At 42.3% G+C, this 19,368-nt stretch overlaps 1 protein-coding gene across 3 annotated transcripts; it reads left to right on the top strand.

Moving 5' to 3' along the window:
* The first annotated feature begins 7 nt into the window (after positions 1-7).
* LOC308597225 (lung adenoma susceptibility protein 2) lies at positions 8-16,513 on the top strand. 3 transcript variants are annotated; one of them, XM_081212977.1, is made up of 8 exons: positions 17-153; positions 2,352-2,682; positions 4,366-5,124; positions 7,001-7,151; positions 10,363-10,468; positions 10,773-10,904; positions 12,991-13,061; positions 15,389-16,513. In XM_081212977.1, the coding sequence occupies exons 2-8, from the start codon at positions 2,397-2,399 to the stop codon at positions 15,447-15,449; spliced, it is 1,566 nt and encodes a 521-aa protein (XP_081069103.1). In that variant the 5' UTR covers positions 17-153; positions 2,352-2,396; the 3' UTR covers positions 15,450-16,513. The 3 variants fall into 3 exon arrangements, with proteins under 3 accessions (XP_081069104.1, XP_081069103.1, XP_081069102.1); XM_081212976.1 differs by having other exon boundaries at positions 10,767-10,904; XM_081212978.1 differs by lacking the exon at positions 2,352-2,682 and having other exon boundaries at positions 8-153; positions 10,767-10,904.
* Positions 16,514-19,368: the final 2,855 nt, after the last annotated feature.

Below are 19,368 nucleotides of genomic sequence, written 5' to 3'. Positions count from 1 at the left end.
CCGGGAAGCCTCACTGGCATGCGCGGTGGCGCCCGGCCTCAGCGATGGAGCATGCGCAGTGGAGCGCTAACGGTGCCATTTTGGGAAGAAGCGGCATTTTCCCCCCGTTTCAAACGTTTTGCGGGCGGGAGGAGGAGGCGCCGACCGAAGCGGGTAAGCGGCTCTCTCCCTCGGGGCGAAGAGGGTGGGGAGTCGCCAGACACGCGTTATTGCCCGGCGGCGGGTTCACACGCGGTGAGGCGACGCGCGACGGTCCGCGGAAACACGCGTGTCGCGGGTTCAGACGTGCGCGCCCGCATCTTGCGCCCCTCGCGCGAGAAGCGTCCGCTTTCGACCCTCTGAGGAGGATTGAGGGAGATTTCGGGGTGATGGATGTGGGTTCCGAATCCGTACTAGGGCTAGGCCAAAATTTAGCCTCTAGCCTACCTCACAGGGCTGTTGTGAGGGTGACATTGGGAGGAGAACCACGTGCACCATCCCGAGCTCCTTGGGAGATAAAGGCAGCACGTATATAAATGAAATAAAATAGGTAAAATAAGCAGTTATTGGGAAAAAGTAAAAATGTAACAAATAAAATAGTTGCATACAATAAGTACTGTAAAATAAATTATTATTATTATTATTATTATTATTATTATTATTATTATTATTATTAATTGAATTTATATACCACCCTATACCTTGGGGTCTCAGGGCAGTTCACAGAGTAAAATCGATATAAAACCACAAAATACATAATAAAAATAAAAACAACCCAATAGCCCCCCCTTCCACACACACACACACACACAAAAACACATTTTAAAAGGGCATAGGGATGTAAATCAGATCAGCCAAAGGCCTGGTTAAAAGGGAACGTTTTCGCCTGGCGCTTAAAGGTGTGTAATGAAAATAAGTAAAATAAACAGTTATTGGGGGGAAAAGACAGAATGTAATAAATAAAATAGTTATTGGAATTATATGATAGATAAAATAAAATAAATAGTTATTGGGAAATTCTTATAAGAAGCAGTCAAGCTTCTTGTGACACATTAAGGAAGACCTGATTCAGTCCAGCCCATGCCTGCTTTTATTTGTGTTTTTACATACAGTTCAAAAAGAATAAGAATAAAAGGAGAAAAATTTAAACCACGGTAAACCAAGGGGACACAACAGAAAGCGCCTAAGGGCTTCCCTTCCTCTCCTTCTCTGGCTTCTTCTCTTTTCCCTCCCTTCTGCATACAGTGGTACCTCGGTTTACGAACTTATTCTGTTCCAGAAGTCTGTTCTTAAACCAAAGCGTTCTTAAACCAAGGCATGCATTCAATTTACAAATGGAACACCAAGGCATGCTTTCAATTTACAAATGGAACACACTCAACAGGAAGCAGAACATGTTCCGCTTCCAAAGCAAAGTTCACAAACCAAAACACCTACTTCCGGGTTTGCCCAATCCAAGTTGTTCATAAACTAAGTTGTTCTTAAATCAAGGTACCACTATATTCCGAGTTGCTTCCAGGTGGGAGGATGGATAGGACCGCAGCCATAAAGTGGTGAACTTTGGTTGGATTCCGGCTGCTTGTAGTTACCTGGGAGCAAGTAAAACTTCAGCATAGGTGTGCCTGGGGTTTTGCTGCTGCTGCCTTAGCAGGAGAACCTGCTTGAATAGCATGTCACTCACCTGGGAGGATTAGAATGGATTTGATATTTGTGTGCTGCTTCTCCAACAACAAACATTGAATTCAGAGTGCCCGTCTCGTAAGAATCCAAAACATGTTTTCAGCGTCTGTTTGTCTCGGGAGACAATGGAGGAGTGTGCCTTTGCAGGTGAGGTCAAGCTTGCAGCATCTGTTGTGTCTGTAATGACCGATACAGGAAAGTCATGATTTGCTGCAGCTGGGGCAGATGAAAGTACCGTATTTTTCGCTCTATAACACGCACCCGACCATAACACGCACGTAGTTTTTAGAGGAGGAAAATCCGTAGGCATGCCACCCGTAGGCATACCCTCCATAACACGCACAGACATTTCCCCTTACTTTTTAGGAGGAAAAAAGTGAGTGTTATGGTGCAAAAAATACGGTATCCTGTTCTGCTGCTGCAGATGCACCATGGTTTTCTTCTCTCTGCACTCGCTGGTCCTCTGGTCACTGCTGTGGATACACAACTTGGCTGTCTGTCTCCAGGCACTACGATCCTGCAAGGGATTCCCACATGGCGGGGTTAATGTTGCCAGCCTTCATGTCACGCTTGCAGACACGCTTTGTAACATAGAGTCGGTCCGCCAACAGGCCTGGCTTCTGAATCCACGACATTTATTAATGCTCAGCGTGGCTGACTCACTGGTTTTCTCACTTGCTGTCATTTTTCAGAAACATGTCTAGCGGTTCCAGGAATCCAATTTGGTGAAATGTGTAATGGCTTGCTTGATTAAAAAAGGCAGCGTCTACTCTCCGGAATCAACTGTTTCTTGTCTTCTGGCAGATTGTAGCCTTCGCAATAGTAGTTGCTCCTTGAAATCCCACAATTCAATTCAGTACAATGACAGGCTCTATAGGTCTGCATCTCAAGCATTGGAGGCCTATATTGAAGATTTCGATCTCAGCCTTGCGTCGCCAGAAGTAAGACCTGGAAAAATCTGCATTACACAGAGTACTCGTAAAGACCTAAGGTCCTCGGAGAACAGTTTCAAGCACAAATATGGTATGTGAGTGTTATTCCATTTGTGACAGGAAAAACCTTGGCCCCTGTTAAGGGGTCGCTGGAGAGTGGCAGATGATGCACATTTTTTATTGCTTAGCTTACCTAATTTTGATCTTATTTGCATTTCCTATCTTGTGATGCTTAGGCGGCTTCCAGTGAGAGATAAGTGGCAAGTTTGTATATAGAATTAAAGTGAAATATAACACTCCACAAATGAGAAACATTGTAATAACATTAATAACTTTATAACATTGCTTAAGAAAGGGGTCATATTTCTGTTACAGCAGCTACAAGTCATTTCTTTTGTACGTTCATGTTAGATGATATGAATAATGTAGCAGATGATATAACTAGTTAAGACTAACTTTAAGTGTTTTGGTTTAAGCAATGGATGTATTTTTATACTGATTTTCATACAATTATTGCCTTTTAAAGTGGCTGTCATCAGTAATACAAGAGAGGGGCTGTCATCATTAGACTTACAAGCTAAAAAGAGAGAGTAGATGGAAAAGGTAGAAGAGGGTGCTCAGTTCTTCAAGGGTAGAACAAAGTGGGCATTTATATCCAGGACAGGTTTATTTTCCCTTGCTGGTGCTCTGACTTGTTGGTCAGATTGTACTCTTGTTTCTGCAATTCAAGAGCAACGTGCTTTCAGGCAAGGAGAAGGAAGCAAGCTCTTTGCAGCTGCTCCTTCTGTGGTGATGGATGGGACCAGATTGGTCTCTCGCTTGCCTTGATATTATACCGGGGAGGCAGCCTCCCAGTGCTCCTCAGCCACATTGCTGGAGGCAGAAGCCAGTGTTTTCTTCCCTTCTGCTCTACAGTCCCAGGACAGCTATCAGCTGGATTTGTATGATCTTTCAGGTGGGAGAGGGAGAAGTGACAACACAGAACTTAGAATTGTAGCCAGAAAGTTTCATGCATGTGGCTTTTAGTTAATGTTAGTGAAGAACTGATCATACAAACTGAACAGTTTTGTTGCACATGAGTGATATGTCTGATTAAGCATTTTCATAGGAAGTGGCTGTTTCTATGAGCAAAGATACCTGGATTTCCTGCATGCACCCCTCAAAGAAGCAGCCGTTCCAACTTCCGTGAGAATTTTAATGGACATTATGTTACTCTTTCAATTAGATCACTCTTGTGTTCAGTTATTAGCACTATCCTGTACAGCACATGTCTTCTCATAACCATTTCCCATAGAGTTCATTGAGCAACCTTAATATATTTCTAGTAAAACTGCACCTTTCTAACATCTTTTTAGCAGGGATGTGGATGGTGCTGTGAGTTAAACCACAGAGCCTAGGACTTGCCGATCAGAAGGTCGGCGGTTCGAATCCCTGCGATGGGTTGAGCTCCCATTGCTCGGTCCCTGCTCCTGCCAACCTAGCAGTTCGAAAGCACGTCGAAGTGCAAGTAGATAAATGGGTACCACTCCGGCAGGAAGGTAAACGCCATTTCCGTGCGCTGCTCTGGTTCGCCAGAAGCGGCTTAGTCATGCTGGCCACATGACCCGGAAGTTGTACGCTGGCTCCCTCGGCCAATAAAGCGAGATGAGCGCCGTCCCTTTACTTTACCTAACATCTTTTAAATGTTGCTGGTTTTGTTTTGTTTTTTACAGTTTTTTTAATGTGACACCTCTCTCTCTCTCTCTCTCTCTCTCTCTAATTTCTTGTTTTTCAGCTTTGGAGAAATTTGAGCAGCAAGCCATATTAGGGTCAGTTGTGCCCCATCTGAGGAGAAAAAATGTCTATGATACAGATATGCTTAGTCTCACTACTGATGATCTTCTAGCATTCCCTGCAGATGGTTCCTTACCTTTTATCCATGCTGCTGCCTTAAGACCTGTGCCTCAAAGTATCAACCAGAACAGGAAGTTGTTAACAGCATCTGCTTCCTGTGCTCATCAGGCTTCATCCTTTGGCAATGAAAAAGTATCGAATTTTCCTGAAAATCCAGGTTCCCCTTCATATCAGCACTCTAGCAGAAATGTGAACGCACAACACAGATTTCACAGATATGACTCTGGGCATTCTGTGAAGGACCACCACATGGAAGAAGACAACTCAGAGTCTGTATTTCATAAGAACTATCCAAGGTGGCTTACAAGCCAGAAATCTGACTTAAGTGTTTCAGGGATAAGCAGCATTCCCAGTTTCAAGTATCCAGTCTGGCTGAAGAGTCATAATCTCTTGCCGGAGTCAAGCAATGAAAGTTCTACCTGGGCACCAGGTGGAGAGGACGGTACCACATTTTTGGAAAATAACAAGACACTGATGAGGAGTCAAAATGATGTGGAAAGGTCAAACCATCCTGGACGTTCTGGACATAACGATTTGTTGGACCAACAACATGAGCATGAAGTTCAGAGAAACTGCCACTATGATGTTCCAAGTGCCTATTTCACACCTCAGGGCTTAAAACACAGGCATTCATTTACAGGTAACTCACAGGTGCACTTCATTTGGTGGTCAACAAGTTTTTGAAGCATGTGGTGATCATGAATCCAGACTGTTTCTTACATGTTTTCGTAGAGAGTAAAACAACTTTCTGCTACCCTTATACCCATTGGCCTGATGCAGAAACAATACAGTGGTACCTCGGGTTACATACTCTTCAAGTTACATACGCTTCAGGTTACAGATTCCGCTAACCCAGAACCCTTGGTACCTTGGGTTAAGAACTTTGCTTCAGGATGAGAACAGAAATCGTGCTCTGGCGGTGCAGCAGCAGCAGGAGGCCCCACTAGCTAAAGTGGTGCTTCAGGTTAAGAATAGTTTCAGGTTAAGAACGGACCTCCGGAACGAATTAAGTACTTAACCTGAGGTACCACTGTACTTCCCAATTCCTAGCCGTGGTTGGGTGTCAGTAGTGTAAGCTCACATACTCCTCCTGACTTCCATTATAATACCTGAATTAACCACAGTTAGCATATGGTATGGCCTGTGTTTTCATTAACCATAGTTAGCACCAAACCACAGTTTAAAACCATGATTTTAAGTGGATCTCTAAATGGTGGTTTGGACTTACTGTGGTTAGAAATAATCAGAATTTAAAACAGCAGCAGAGATTATGATAGAAACTAATAAAAGCTATGCATTATTTAAAAACTTGGGCAAACTGCATGGTTTTAGCTTGTTTTTCATAATGAAGTATTCTGTAATAAATCCATTTTAATGGAATAGCAATGCTTTTTATGAATGAGTTTCTACTGTTGACTGTTTTATTGTTGGGAGTACTTTTAATCTTATTTGATCTATAAGTTTTATCTGTAAGCTGCCCAGAGTTTGATTTTTATCACAGAAAGCATGATACAGTGTAAGTCAGCAAGAGAAACGTTGCAAATTCTGACATGCCATTCTGAAATTGGAGGAGCAGCCAGTATTTTCTAATTGGCTATGGCTAGACTCACTTACTTTGTCAATTAGATGGGTCAGTCTAATTGAAAAAGGCCTCTTAAGTATATTCATAACACCATTCCGGGTCTTGAGGTCTGTGACATTTTTGTGCCACTGTCAAATGCATACAAGAACAGCAGCCATTCATGACAGCAGTAATTAGTATGGCTGCTGTTGCCAGTGATCACTGTTCTTATCTTCTATACATTTGACCTAAGATAAGAACAGTGACCATTCATAACAGCAGTCTCACTAATTACTGATGTTATGAATGGACACGGTCCTGATCTTGTATACATTTGTCCTTTGCATAACTGTCAAAGGCCTACTGGATTCCACTTATTTCATGGCCTTTGGTCCTGCTGTTTACATTTTCTCTCTCTTACCCAGTGTTTGTCTCTGTCTGCCAAATGAGGATAACATTTCACACACGCTTAACCCTGCTTCCTTGTAAGCCCCATTTAAATCAATATGACTTACTCCTGAAGAGACATAGTTATGAATGGACTGTGCCCTTACTTTAACGCAGTATACTTCTTTTTATTGTAGCAGATCTTCTCAACACAAAACTGTTATAACTTTAGATACGCGTGTTTCTTTTGATTAACATGCAGTACAGTCATACCTTGGTTGACGAACAGAATCTGTTCTGGAAGTCCGTTCGACTTCCAAAACGTTCACAAACCAAGGTGCAGCTTCCGATTGGCTGATTGGCCCCAGAAACAATGCCAACAGACGAAATGGATATTCGGGTTCCAAAGAAAGCTCACAAACCGGAACACTCACTTCTTGGTTTGCGGCGTTTGGGAGCCAAAACGTTTGACTTGCAAGGCATTCGTCAACCAAGGTACGACTGTATACACAAGATGTGAATTCAAGGTGACTTGCGTTTAATTGTTATTTTCAATAAATGATTTCAGATGAGGGTACTGATCTAATACTTCAGAAGACAAGAGGGATTCAGGAGACTTCTGCTGACGAATTAACCAATGCGCTGAAAAATGATGGCAGCCCTTGTACAGTGGATATGTTAGAAGCCGAAAGATCATGGGATAATGTTCCTATTGGTTTGTGAGTAAACAAGACATACACATAGCTTTGTTATGAAAGCATAGCAGGGATATATCAGTTTAACATTCAAGAGTATGGTTACTGCACCATCTTAGTTTGTACAGCAGACTTCCAACCGGCCTGAGCATGAGCAGTACATAGGAACAGTCTTCTGCAATGAACTCCTGGTATTTTTCAGAGAAATTAATAAGCGCTGGATCAGGCTAGTGGCCCATCTAACCTGACATCCAGTTTCCCACAGTGACTAAATGCCTACAGAAAGCCCATATTCAGACCAGTGTTAAAAGCTGATCGCCAAATGGAACCTTAAACCTGGGTTATGGTAGCCACAATGGAATGTCTAGGTGCCTTTTCTGCTGTGATTTTTTTATTTTTAAGTATTATTAATTTCATTTCTAAACCACTTTTTATTTTAAAGGGGGGAAAATCTCAAAGCTGCTTACAACACATTAAAACAAAACAATCCAGAATAAAATAAACTCAAGCTTCAAGGAAAATATTCCAGATCCTTCTCTAAGTAACATTTTGCTTTCCTCATATTTATTTACCTATTTAATTTATAGAGCTGCCCCATAGCAGAAGTATTCTAGGAAGCCAGTGGTTAGAGTGTTACACTAGGACCTGGGAGAGCAGAGTTCAAATCCTCACTCAGTCATGAAGCTCACTGGATGACCGTGAGCCAGTCTCTGAACCTCGTTGTAGGGACTAACTGAGAAGGGAGGTGAACCATGTACTCCTTGGAGGAAAAGGTGGGATATAAATGCAATAAATAGCTCTTCTTACCTGCTTAAGCAAGCTGGAGGGCTAGCCAAATGGAGATTGGCACCCTGGCATCCAGAGATTTCCATGTGGTTGCAATTGGACCCACGCTAGTTGCAAAATGTGCCTGGAGCCTGGGGGATTTCTAACACTGATTCAGACACTTAACTGCCTCAGACACTGGAGATAGTAAAAAGGTGTCATGACTAGTTGCCATTGGTAGACATAACCTTCATGAATTTGTCTGTTGCCGTCGAGGTTAGTGGCAATCTTGATATCCTGTGGAAGCAAATTCCATAAATTAATGATGCAATGTGTGAAGAAGTAATGTTTCCTTTTGTTCATCCTCAGTCTCCCATCATTCAGTTTTCTCATATGACCCTGGATTCTAGTACAGTTGTACCTTGGAAGTCGAACGGAATCCGTTCCGGAAGTCCATTCGACTTCCAAAACATTCGGAAATCAAACCGCAGCTTCTGATTGGCTGCAGGAAGCTCCTGCAGCCAATCGGAAACCTCAGAAGCCTCATCAGATGTTCGGCTTCCCCAAAAAAGTTTGAAAACCAGAACACTCACTTCCTGGTTTTGATCATTTGGGAGCCGAAACGTACCAAGGTACAACTGTACTAAAGAGGGCTGCTGAGTTATTGCTATGGGAACCTGGCTAATTGCAAGTGGCACTGCTTTCCTTTCTGCCAGCTGGCATGATGCCCATGATCTGGTTCTGATGGGTTAGGATTCTAGTTGGCATGGTCTATATTTTCAATTACTCTTAGCCACACTTTTGAAAGTGTTAGAAGGACACCAGCCATGTTTCTGGCTTATGCCTCTTGAGAGGGAACTGTGGTCAGGATGTTCAAGGATTGGTTTGAAATAAATGAAGAAAAGGGAAGTTGCACTTGCAGTATGCTTGAGAATTTCCAGAGAGCTGCTTATAAAGGAATAATAATAATACTTTTATTGTCAACCTGTGTACAATGAAATTAAACCAACCTCACCCGCCCCCAAACACTCAATTGCTTATCGAACAATACACCACCTTGCAAGTCAATTTTGCTGTGTTATTTTTCATTCAACAGCCTAACAGCCCACGGATAGAAGCCTGTTGGTACAGCTGATTATACTTCTATATCTCCTGCCCGAGGGTAGAAGATTAAAGAGGTGGTGGCCGGGGTGTGAGTCATCCCTGAGAATTTTTCTCGCTATCCTAAGGCAACGATCCCTTGCGATATCATCTAGCGGACTCAAGGGACAGCCCATGATATCATGTGCTGTATTCACCACCCTCTGTAGAGATTTTCTGTCCGTGGCTGTCGAGGCAGCATACCACACTGTGATACAATATGAAAGCACACTTTCTATTGTGGACCGGTAAAAGGAGTTCATCAGTTGTTGTTTAACATTATTCTTTCGCAAGACCCTGAGGAAATTGAGTCTTTGTTGGGCCTTTCTGAGCACCTAAGTTACGTTGATTTTCCAAGTGAGGTCCTCACTAAGGTAAACTCTCAGGAATTTAAATGAGGAGAGTCTCTCCACACAGCCCCCCAAGATAGACAACGGGGCAGGTTCCCCTCTCCCTCTGAAAGTCCATCACCATCTCCTTTGTCTTACTAATATTTAGGTGTAAGTTATTCTCTAAGCATCATGTAGATACTTATTGAACCTCCCCCCTGTACGCTGTTTCATCTCCGCCTGCAATTAGGCCCATTATGGTAGTATCTGCAAGCTTAATAATTACTGTGGATGGAGCAGATGATATGCAGTCATATGTGTACAATGAGTGCAGGTAGGGACTTAGCACACATCCCTGGGGGGTGTCAGTGCTAAGCTTCAGGGAGGTAGATGTAACAGTCCCAAACCTCACTGTTTGTGTCCGATCCCTCAAAAAGTCTTTAATCCAGTCACAGATGGTAGAAGAAAGGTCCAGATCCCTCAGCTTTTTAATAAGAATGTCCGGGAGGATGTTATTAAAAGCTGAGCTATAATCAATAAACAACATTCTATGCTATGGAAAAGCTGTTCTGTTAAGTGTATTTTTTTAAAAAAATCAGCCATTTAACTCTGCTTACAGAAACAGAAACATCACCAAATTATAATAAAAAAATTCCTTCCAGTAGCACCTTAAAGACCAACTAAGTTAGTTCTTGGTATGAGCTTTCGTGTGCATGCATACCAAGAACTAACTTAGTTGGTCTTTAAGGTGCTACTGGAATGAATTTTTTTATTTTGACTATGGCAGACCAACACGGCTACCTATCTACTACTATCACCAAATTATAACACCCACAGAATATTAATGCTCATTGATACCAATGTTGCTATACTATCTGACTTTCAGGACTGTTTTTGACTGAAAAAGTCTCCCACTGGTTTGTATACAGCTATGCTAAAATATTTTTGAGAATAAAAAACTATTTCAGACAAGATATTAAACTCCAGATATCTGTCTACAGGAAAACTCCAGTACCTGTGTGTTGTGAGGAGGAGACCTTTCCGCAAAACTCCAAAGCAGGCATTGTTAATGAATTTTTGGAAGATTGCTTAAAGAACGTTGGGCAGGTATGTTAAAAGTGAAGCTTGAGTGAAGATCATTGTTGGCATCCATCTGTCTCGAGAGACAATGGAGTGTGCCATCCAGGGGTTCTTTATCTTTAACCTATAACATATAGTACTAAAATGGAAAAACAGCCCTCCCAAGCACATTCCTAAAGAAACTTACGAAATCCTTTTAATATAGATCTGGAGCTAAGGTGGAAAATTGCTACTTAGATCACAATCCTGAACTTCACAGGGGAGGATAACTTTTTCAGCTGCTGTATTGAGTTCAATGTCCTTTGATTACAATATATTTCTTCAGTTCCAGGAGGACACATTCTCTGGAGGGAATCATCATGGCCCTGTGGAAGCCTTGAAGCTAATGCTGTTTAATCTTCAAGCAGTTCAGCACAGCTTTAACCAGAACAAAACTGCTGGACAAAAAGAGGAATTGAAGAAAGTAAGTTCTTCCGTTTTGAATGAGACTCCCCTTGCTGTTTAATTATTTTCTATATTTTTACCCCCTCTCTTGAAAAGACTGACTGAAAAATTGAGGCATAACTAAATTCAAAATGACCTGGAAATAAAACCACATGCAGAAATGTTTAGCGTACAAAGCCTCTTAGGCGACTGGTGATTCTGTTTTGATGGAGATGGAGAACTGTAGGGCAAAACTTGATCTGGTAAATGACTGAGAAGGATTGTAAAGAACTTGCCATGCTAAAAATGCTATATACAATGCCATTGCATGTGAGCTTTATTTTATTTTATTTTTAAAAAAGCATACACAAAAACCTACCATTGCGCCTGTAAACATGAACCTGGGGAGTTTAAACAGTGGCCCTTGATGCTACTTGCCTGAGCCAAGCAGCTAGATAATAGAAATATATTACTATAAGTATGTGTATAAGTGCTCATCCTCCTTCACATACACTATTTCATTTATTCTTGGCAACAACTGTTTAAGTAGGCCAGTATTATCGTTATCTTCAGTGGCACTTTACGAAAAATAAGAATCCAAGTATCTGCCCTAAGCGTATACAGTCTAAAATCTGATTCAGAGAAAGGTGTGGAAAGTGTAGCAGGGATAAAATGGGACAAAAAAAACATGTTGTTTCAGTTGCGTATTCTTTACGGAGCACAGAGATTGTGTAAAAGCAGAAAAGTTTGGATTTAATGAGAGATTTGAAGTAAGAGGTGGTTTGTTGTTATGGGTGGGCACTAAGGCACCAAGTGAGTTTATGGCCAAAATAAGTTTTTTTGGGGGGGGGGGGACAAGGGGGGGGCTGTAGGCTGGAGTTTGAAAGCAGCAATTTCTTATCTGAAGATAGCCCAGCGCATTTTGATGAGAGAAGGTCTTCCTGCGTCTTTTAACTGCAGCACCTGTTAAAATAACTCACGCAAAATAAATTGCTGCTTCCAAACATCAGCACCGGCTTACTTCTCAAAATCCAGCTTTTGGCACACCTCCCATTCCTTCTGTAACTGTTAATATTTGCTGCTGAATTGCTGTTGTTGCAGCTTTACAATTAAAAAGGATATGCTATTTTGCACAATGGCTCATATACAGGTTGTTTGCCGCCTCGAGCCACAAATTGTAGGAAAGGCAGGATTAAAGAACCTTGAATGAATACATAAGCCCAAGTACATGTAACCATCTTAAAGCTGTTCCCCTCCCTTCTGTTTTCATTGTTTGTGCTGCTGCTGCCAAGGTGTGATTTGAGCCAGGGACTTCGTGGCTCACAGTGTTAGCAACTACATTTCACCAACACTGCAGCAGGTTTTAAGTAAAAAGATACGAAAAGCCCTGTTGGATCAGGCTCGTGGTCCATCCAGTTCGACAACCTGGTCTCACAGTGGCCAACCAGAAGCCTTTGGGAAGCCCAAAACAACAACAGCAAGGCTGATACTGTATTTTTCTTTTAAAACTTATACCTATTTTTTCTGTGCTGTACCAGTGATAGTATATACTTGTGAGCCCCACTTTCTGAACACATTCTCAGAAAATAGTTCGCTAGGCAAGTGTTTGCATAACAAGCTCATGCTTTCCATTAATTCCTATGGGAGCATTTCTAATCCGTGGTGTCTCTAATTTGCCTCCCTCCCTGATTTCTGCCTAAAACTTCTGCAGCCAATCAGCAAAAGCCAAACAAAGAGAAAAGTGATATGTCTTATCTCACCTGTTCCCTGATTTGTCTGATTTCTCTTCCTCCGTCCATGGTTTCTGCCTAAAATGGGTGCCACCGACCAGCAAAACACAAGAAAGGAAGTGGACAAACTCTGGCTGTTTGCAGTTATCTGAATCAGCCATTTGTGTAGCAACATTTGGGTATAATTATTTGCATTTGGATAACGAGCATTCCAATAGAGGGACCTGTGTTCAGTATATTGCTTGGGATTCTGCTTATATTCTGATAAAACAGTTATGCTTATTTGCTTATTCATAGGAAATTTTTCTCTGTACCTCCCAAGAGAGAAAGAAAGAATGTTCAGACAGAAATGTGTCCTTGAGCGATGCTGCTAAGCAAACCTTGCTTCTTTTTCAGACTTTTTTAGATGAAGATGTGGAATTTAAACTGAATGACTATGATATCATCCCTGTAAAATCACTTCAGAGGTAAGCAGGCTGAGATCCCCAGATCTAAGTCTTGGCCCCAAACCCAATTACACAAATTAGTTCCAAATTAATACAATTTTGTTAAGAGGGCTCCCTTGCACCATTCTTGATGGATCCTTATGATCTAATATTACTGCATGTCATATTCTTATTTATTTCTATTACGTTCCATTTTTCAAAATTATCACATAATTAACAGCTTAATGATTTCTATTTGTGTTACTATATTATTCAACTTCCAAAAAAAGAGCTTCAAGTGAGGAACCATAGCTTTTTCCTTTTCATCCTGTATGTGCCACATTCAAAAGTCATTTGTTAGTCTCTTGGCCTTATATGCCTCTCTGATGTTTTCCATTTTCCTGTGGCATTTGGGGCTATCTCCTTACTCCCACTGCTGTTGTATTCCAGCCTGGTTGGGGCGGAGCTGCAACTTCAAGGTTAAACCCTCTTCTTTCTCCGGCTCAGCTCCTTCCCATAATACTCAAGCAGTTCCAAATCGACCACAGCAGATCCCTCCCTTCCACTGGCAGCAAATTAACAAGTTCTAGACATTCCCCATTTCTTCCTCCTGCTGGGAAGGGAGGGGAAAGGGGGTGCCATTCCTCTTCCAACATCCCAAAAGCCCTCACACTGCTTTCCTTTCACTGCTACTATACCATTTTTCTTTTTTTTTTCTTTTTTTAAAAAAGATTATATCTCAACATCTCTATGATTTCTTTCAGTCTTTTTTTTGGGGGGGGGGGTGTAGGCTCTGACTCCCAGCAGCACCCTTCCAAACAAAGCAACCAGGCCCCCCCTTTACTCCTTTCAAGCCGCACTCAGCTTTACATCTTCTTTTAAATTTCAGTGTGACATCGTACATCAAACCATCCTCACATGTAAAATTCGATATTAGGAGAGGGTTGCCGAATCATAAGTGTAAAAACTTCCATAAAATATAGCAGAGAGCCCCACTCTCCTCCATCCACCTCCAGCATAAGATAGAATCTTCTCCCAATTTCAAACCTCAGTTCCATGCAGCTGATTGTTCGCAGTTATAATGTCCATTTCTTCCGATGCTCACCTATTCTTAATGCCAATTAAAACCCAGTTATAAGGAGAACCTCTGCATCCAGTGGTGATTTGGGGGGTGGTTCGCATTAGGTTGTAAGTGCATAGTACCCATCACCTTCACCTGCCCACGCTGATCTGTGCGGGGGCAATTAAGGGGATGACTGGTTGCCAATACCTCCTGTACTCCGAGAGGCTTATAGGGGATTTTGTAACCCTTCCATCCCCATTTTTCAGCCTGTGCCTCTCTCCGATGTTGAGAGAGCCATCGCCATGGGGCGGGACAGGAACTGGAAGCCTGGTTTGAATGGTTTTCTCTTCCCCACCTGCACCCTCTTCATGAGGAAGGAAAATAAAGGAAAACTGGGCTTCTTCAAGCTTGAGCCTTTGTCACAGCTTTGACAAGCTGCAACAGGGCTGCCTGTTTAGAGAATTATAAAGTTGTGAGCTGGGACTTCCTTTCCATCCATCCATCATCGGCTTTCTTATTTTCTGAATCGTGCTGTGCACTAATTATTTATTTCTGAGCAATACTGTTAAATCTGGGCTGGGTATGGTATAACGTAACAGCTTGAAAGCAAGCTTATCTGAAAGTGTAGCCCACTCATATAGCCTTAACTTACTCCATTGCGGAGTAAAAGAAACACATTGAAGTTTGGGGGCCTCAGCTTAGGTCTATCACGGCCTGCTTATAGGTTTTCTGGAGGCATCTGGCCACCGCCAAAAGCAGGATGCTGGGGTAGACGGATCTTTTGGGCTGATATAGCAGGGATCCTATGCATTAAAAGAGAGCCAGCAGATCACTAAAGCCTTGGTTCAACACATCGTTAATGGGCTGATCTGATGTGCTCTGAGAAACCGAAGGAAGAACAGCCTCGGTCCTGTATACCTGAAGGAGCGTCTCCACCCCCATCGTTCAGCCTGGACACTGAGATCTAGCTCCGAGGGCCTTCTGGCGGTTCCCTCATTGCGAGAAGTGAGGTTACAGGGAACCAGACAGAGGGCCTTCTCAGTAGTGGTGCCCGCCCTGTGAAACGCCCTCCCTTCAGATGTGAAGGAAATAAGCAGCTATTTTATCTTTAAAAGACATCTGAAGGAAGCCCTGTTTAGGGAAGTTTTTAATATTTAATGCTGTATTGTTTTAACACTCGATTGGGAGCCGCCGAGAGTGGCTGGGGAAACTCAGCCAGATGGGCGGGGTATAAATAATAAATTATTATATAACACTACTATGCACAGAGATTGATGCTCATACATCTGTTTTGCTTTGTTTATAGGGCTTTACATCATTTATCTCGACTTAAAGGTCTGGTTGATGACACAAGTGGTGAAGAATAATCAAAAAACAGTTATCAAGACATGAAGCATACATTGTCCTAAATCTGTGAACTGGGGGAAATTCCTAGGGCAGTCTCTTAATCAAGACCTGGACATTCATGGGATAAATACTTCTCAAACTAGAGCGTATGCCTACCACTTCAGCTCAACTGTGTTTTGATGGATGTTCTCTATTGAAAATTTTTTGACTTTTCAAAAACTTGCACAAGCTCATTGAATGGGCTGGTGGCACTGAGTGGAATTTGGGGCTCCCTCTTCTTCTCCACTCCCACAGGCAACTGGCTTCATCCATGCTATACACCATAAGAAGCCTTTGCAAGTCCCCTGTGTTCTGTGCAGCATGAGTTGCTTGGGGAAAGCCAACTCTAAAACCTTGCTTGAATTCTCAGGTTTCACTGTTCTCTAGCACAACAGAGACAAGGACCAAAGGATTAAGTGTCACCCACAGGCTATCAAAGCTAACCTTGGGAACGCAGGAAATCAAGATCATCAAACGAGAACGTCGCAACAGCCTTATTGCAGAAATTGCTTTTTGTTTGTCGATTCACTGTGTTTACACAGGTGGGAGGGTGATCTTCAGAATACAAGCTGCTTTCCTTTCACTTCTAATCATGCTTGGCATCATAGGATTAAATTTCAGCATAGTAAAAAACATACCGGAGGTTTCTAGGATGGCACATTCTGGGAAACCATAATAGTCAAGCTGTGATGTCTCCCGCTTTCTGCCTGGAAGTGCTATGCTATAGGCTTGGGGAACTATGATGAAATCCAGGAGTTTTCATAGAAATGTGTATTACAGCTCTTGTTCTTGAGAATGAGGACAGTTAAAAATGTAAGTTCTCACAGAGTATACCCATATGAAGCGGCTCAAACACCTTTAAAAGTGCCTTTTGCCACATAAGTTGGAATATCATTTGTTGCTCCAAGACTGTTGGAATATTTTTTTAAAAATATATAAAGATTGATGCTGCTGGTGCCAGACACTTGGCTATATTTTCAGCTAATGTTACCATCCCTAATCCTTAGTCTTGAATAAAAAATGTTCAGCCTCTCTTTCAGTGCAACCCTAAGCATGCCTGTTCTGCTGTCTAACTGAGGGTCTACCATAATGAACTTGGTCTGTTGGGCTTGTGGAGTTTAGCCTGTGCTGAAATTTTGATGCCCAAATTTCTAGCTCTTGCTCTCATGAATGAAGGACATTCTTCATCTAACTTTTGAGATACTCGGGTGATGGATACTGTGGGTTCCAGGTTGTGTTTGGGGCTGCAGCCAAGAGGTGCTTCCCAAACAAAAAACGTATGTGCTGTTTCTGGAAACCAGTTTGAGTTGCCTGTTTATAAAGCAAAACAAAAAAAACCCTGCTCTTTGATATTCTGAAGGAGTATATGAATTGTCCTTAAGTTGGATCAGACACCTGAGCATCAGCTGAACAATATTTTGTGTGCTTTTTCAAATTGGGGTGGGCGGGCTTTGAGAAAACAGGACACATCAATAAGATGTTCAACATGCTAAATAAAGGTTTTGTTTATCCACCACCAGGCTTGGTTTAGAAGCCTTCCTGGTATGTTGATTAATGGATCCTTTCTCTGATCGAATAGAGCACTAGGCAAGGGGAGAAGGTTTTTCCACAAAATCTGCAGGGAATATAATTACATGCAGCAAGTTCCTTTTGTCTTAATTTCCATAGCCAGCATATTGATTATATAATTTATATATCCAAAGTATTTTTACCTCGGCCTTCAGCCAGAAAGGTTCATATAGTGATTTACATAAATTCAGCAAAACCCAGACAGTTGCTGCCTCCAGGTTTACTATCTAAAATCCATGATACGAAAGGAAAACGGGATGAGGAGGGCAGAGAAAAACTGGCACTAGTTCTTAAAATTACTTAAAAGTTCTTACAGTGACTAACAGGAATGGAAACTGTTCAAGGTGAGGAGTAGCTGAATGGAGTTGGCCTCTCAGCAGAACTGATAGTGTGGGCTTCACTTTCTATCTCTCCCTCTTCAGCAGCCTGATGGAATGGCTGTTGGCAGCAGAGGGAGCCGGGAACCAGCTGGAGCTAGTTTCTCAGGATAGTCAATGGAGTGCCCCTGCTTCACCTCCCCCTCTGCAATGAATTAAGAATGGAGGCTGTGTCTGAGCAGAAATATTGTTAGTGCTATTCAAATTCTGAATCATTAGGAATTCACGGCAGCAGACATCGTTGTTTTATTTGTGGAAACAATCTTTGTGCCAAATTAACCAAACTACTGGTAACTCATAAAGCAGTGATCCAGTCCACAGGCAGCATAGTGTGAGGTTTCCATGTGACAACAGAAATCTTCTGTCTGGGTTCCTGTCCGCATCATTCCCTACTGCATTTAAAGGCCATTAGTGTCTAGGGACTTTTTTCTTCAGGGTTCCCCCCATCCGGTGGTTCAAATCCCTGTGACAGGGTGAGCTCCTGTTGCTCAGTCCCAGCTCCTGCCAACCTAGCAGTTTGAAAGCATGCCAAAAAGTGCAAGTAGATAAATAGGTACCACTCCGGCGGGAAGGTAAGCAGCATTTCCGTGCGCTGCTCTGGTTTCGGTGTTCCGTTGCGCCAGAAGCTGCTTAGTCACGCTGGCCGCATGATCTGGAAAAACTGCGGACAAACGCCGCAGCCTCGGCCTGTAAAGCAAGATGAGCGCTGCAACCCCAGAGTCGTCTGCGACTGGACTTAACTGTCAGGGATCCTCTACCTTTACCTTTTTTAGTGTCTCGGGACATTTTTCTGCAGGGTTCCCCCCATCCTGTACATGTACTTTCCCATCCATCTCACTTTAAATTAGGGCTGTCAATCAAGTGAAATAATTTTCAGTTGATTGCTTGGCTAAAAGATGGTTACTCAGTTCAGTTTGGTTAACAAATTACCAAATCTTCATTGGTTTGATAGAGCATACAATTTCACAAAAGCTACACGTCCAGTTAGGCTGACGCCAGAATCAAGATAAGCTTGATTTCAGCAAGCATGCCCATGTGTTCAGGAATCAGGATCTTGTGCTCAGCCCACATTCCTGCAGCTGGTCACATGCTGGTTTTGTTAGTGTGGGTTTCAACATCAATGTGTGGACATCCCCAGGGGTGTTTCCTTCAATGTGACCAAAACGGACCAGACCAGTAGCATGGACCCCCTCCTGTGGTAATCGTGGGAAACACCCTTTGCCCCATCAACATAAAATGAGGATTCATGAGCGTCAGTTAAGTTGCATTAGCTACAATGTAAACCAGAAGGAAGAAATGGCTTTGAAACTGTGTAACTGAAACAAACCAGTTCCTAATTTTGGACATGTTTTTATTTGTTATATAGACACACACATTCAAATTAAATAAGCCAGAAGCTTAGAAATGGTGATGTGAATTTTAATCTGCTTTCGTATCTTAAATTTTAAAGTATCCTATTTTCTCCTCCCAATATTTCATTGTTCTCATCTTTTTGTAAACCGCTTTGAGTTTACGATGGTACCGCGGGTTAAGAGCGTAATTCATTCTGGATGTCCGTTCTTAACCTGAAGCTGTTCTTAACCTGAGGTACCACTTTAGCTAATGGGACCTCTGCTGCTGCCACACGATTTCTGTTCTCATCCTGAGTCTGTAACCTGAAGCGTCTGTAACCTGAGGTATATATTTTATTAGATGAATAAATAAAATAGCACCTGAAATCACACAAATTAATCAGGCTTGCTCTCAACTCTTGTGTGTGTGTGTGTGTGTGTGTGTGTACACACACACACACACACACACACACACACTGTTTAGTTGACAGCACAAATTAGGCTCCTGATTTATCAGGACCATAGACTTTCTCACTGGCATATTACATGGCTTGGTTCATATGATGCTGAGGAACTGAATAGTGTTATGACTGAAATAAGAAGTACATTAGTCATGGTGACAG

The sequence above is a fragment of the Podarcis bocagei genome, assembly GCF_964188305.1.
Source record: "Podarcis bocagei genome assembly, chromosome: 11".
Taxonomy (NCBI): domain Eukaryota; kingdom Metazoa; phylum Chordata; class Lepidosauria; order Squamata; family Lacertidae; genus Podarcis; species Podarcis bocagei.
This window is presented reverse-complemented; position numbering and strand designations above follow the sequence as displayed.

Coding starts and splice junctions, on each gene's coding strand:
- LOC308597225 (XM_081212976.1), top strand. CDS start 2,397: ATGGCTTGCTTGATTAAAAAAGGCAGCGTCTACTCTCCGGAATCAACT. Junction 7,152..10,362: donor GATAATGTTCCTATTGGTTT/GTGAGTAAACAA, acceptor ATCTGTCTACAG/GAAAACTCCAGTACCTGTGT. Junction 13,062..15,388: donor CCTGTAAAATCACTTCAGAG/GTAAGCAGGCTG, acceptor CTTTGTTTATAG/GGCTTTACATCATTTATCTC.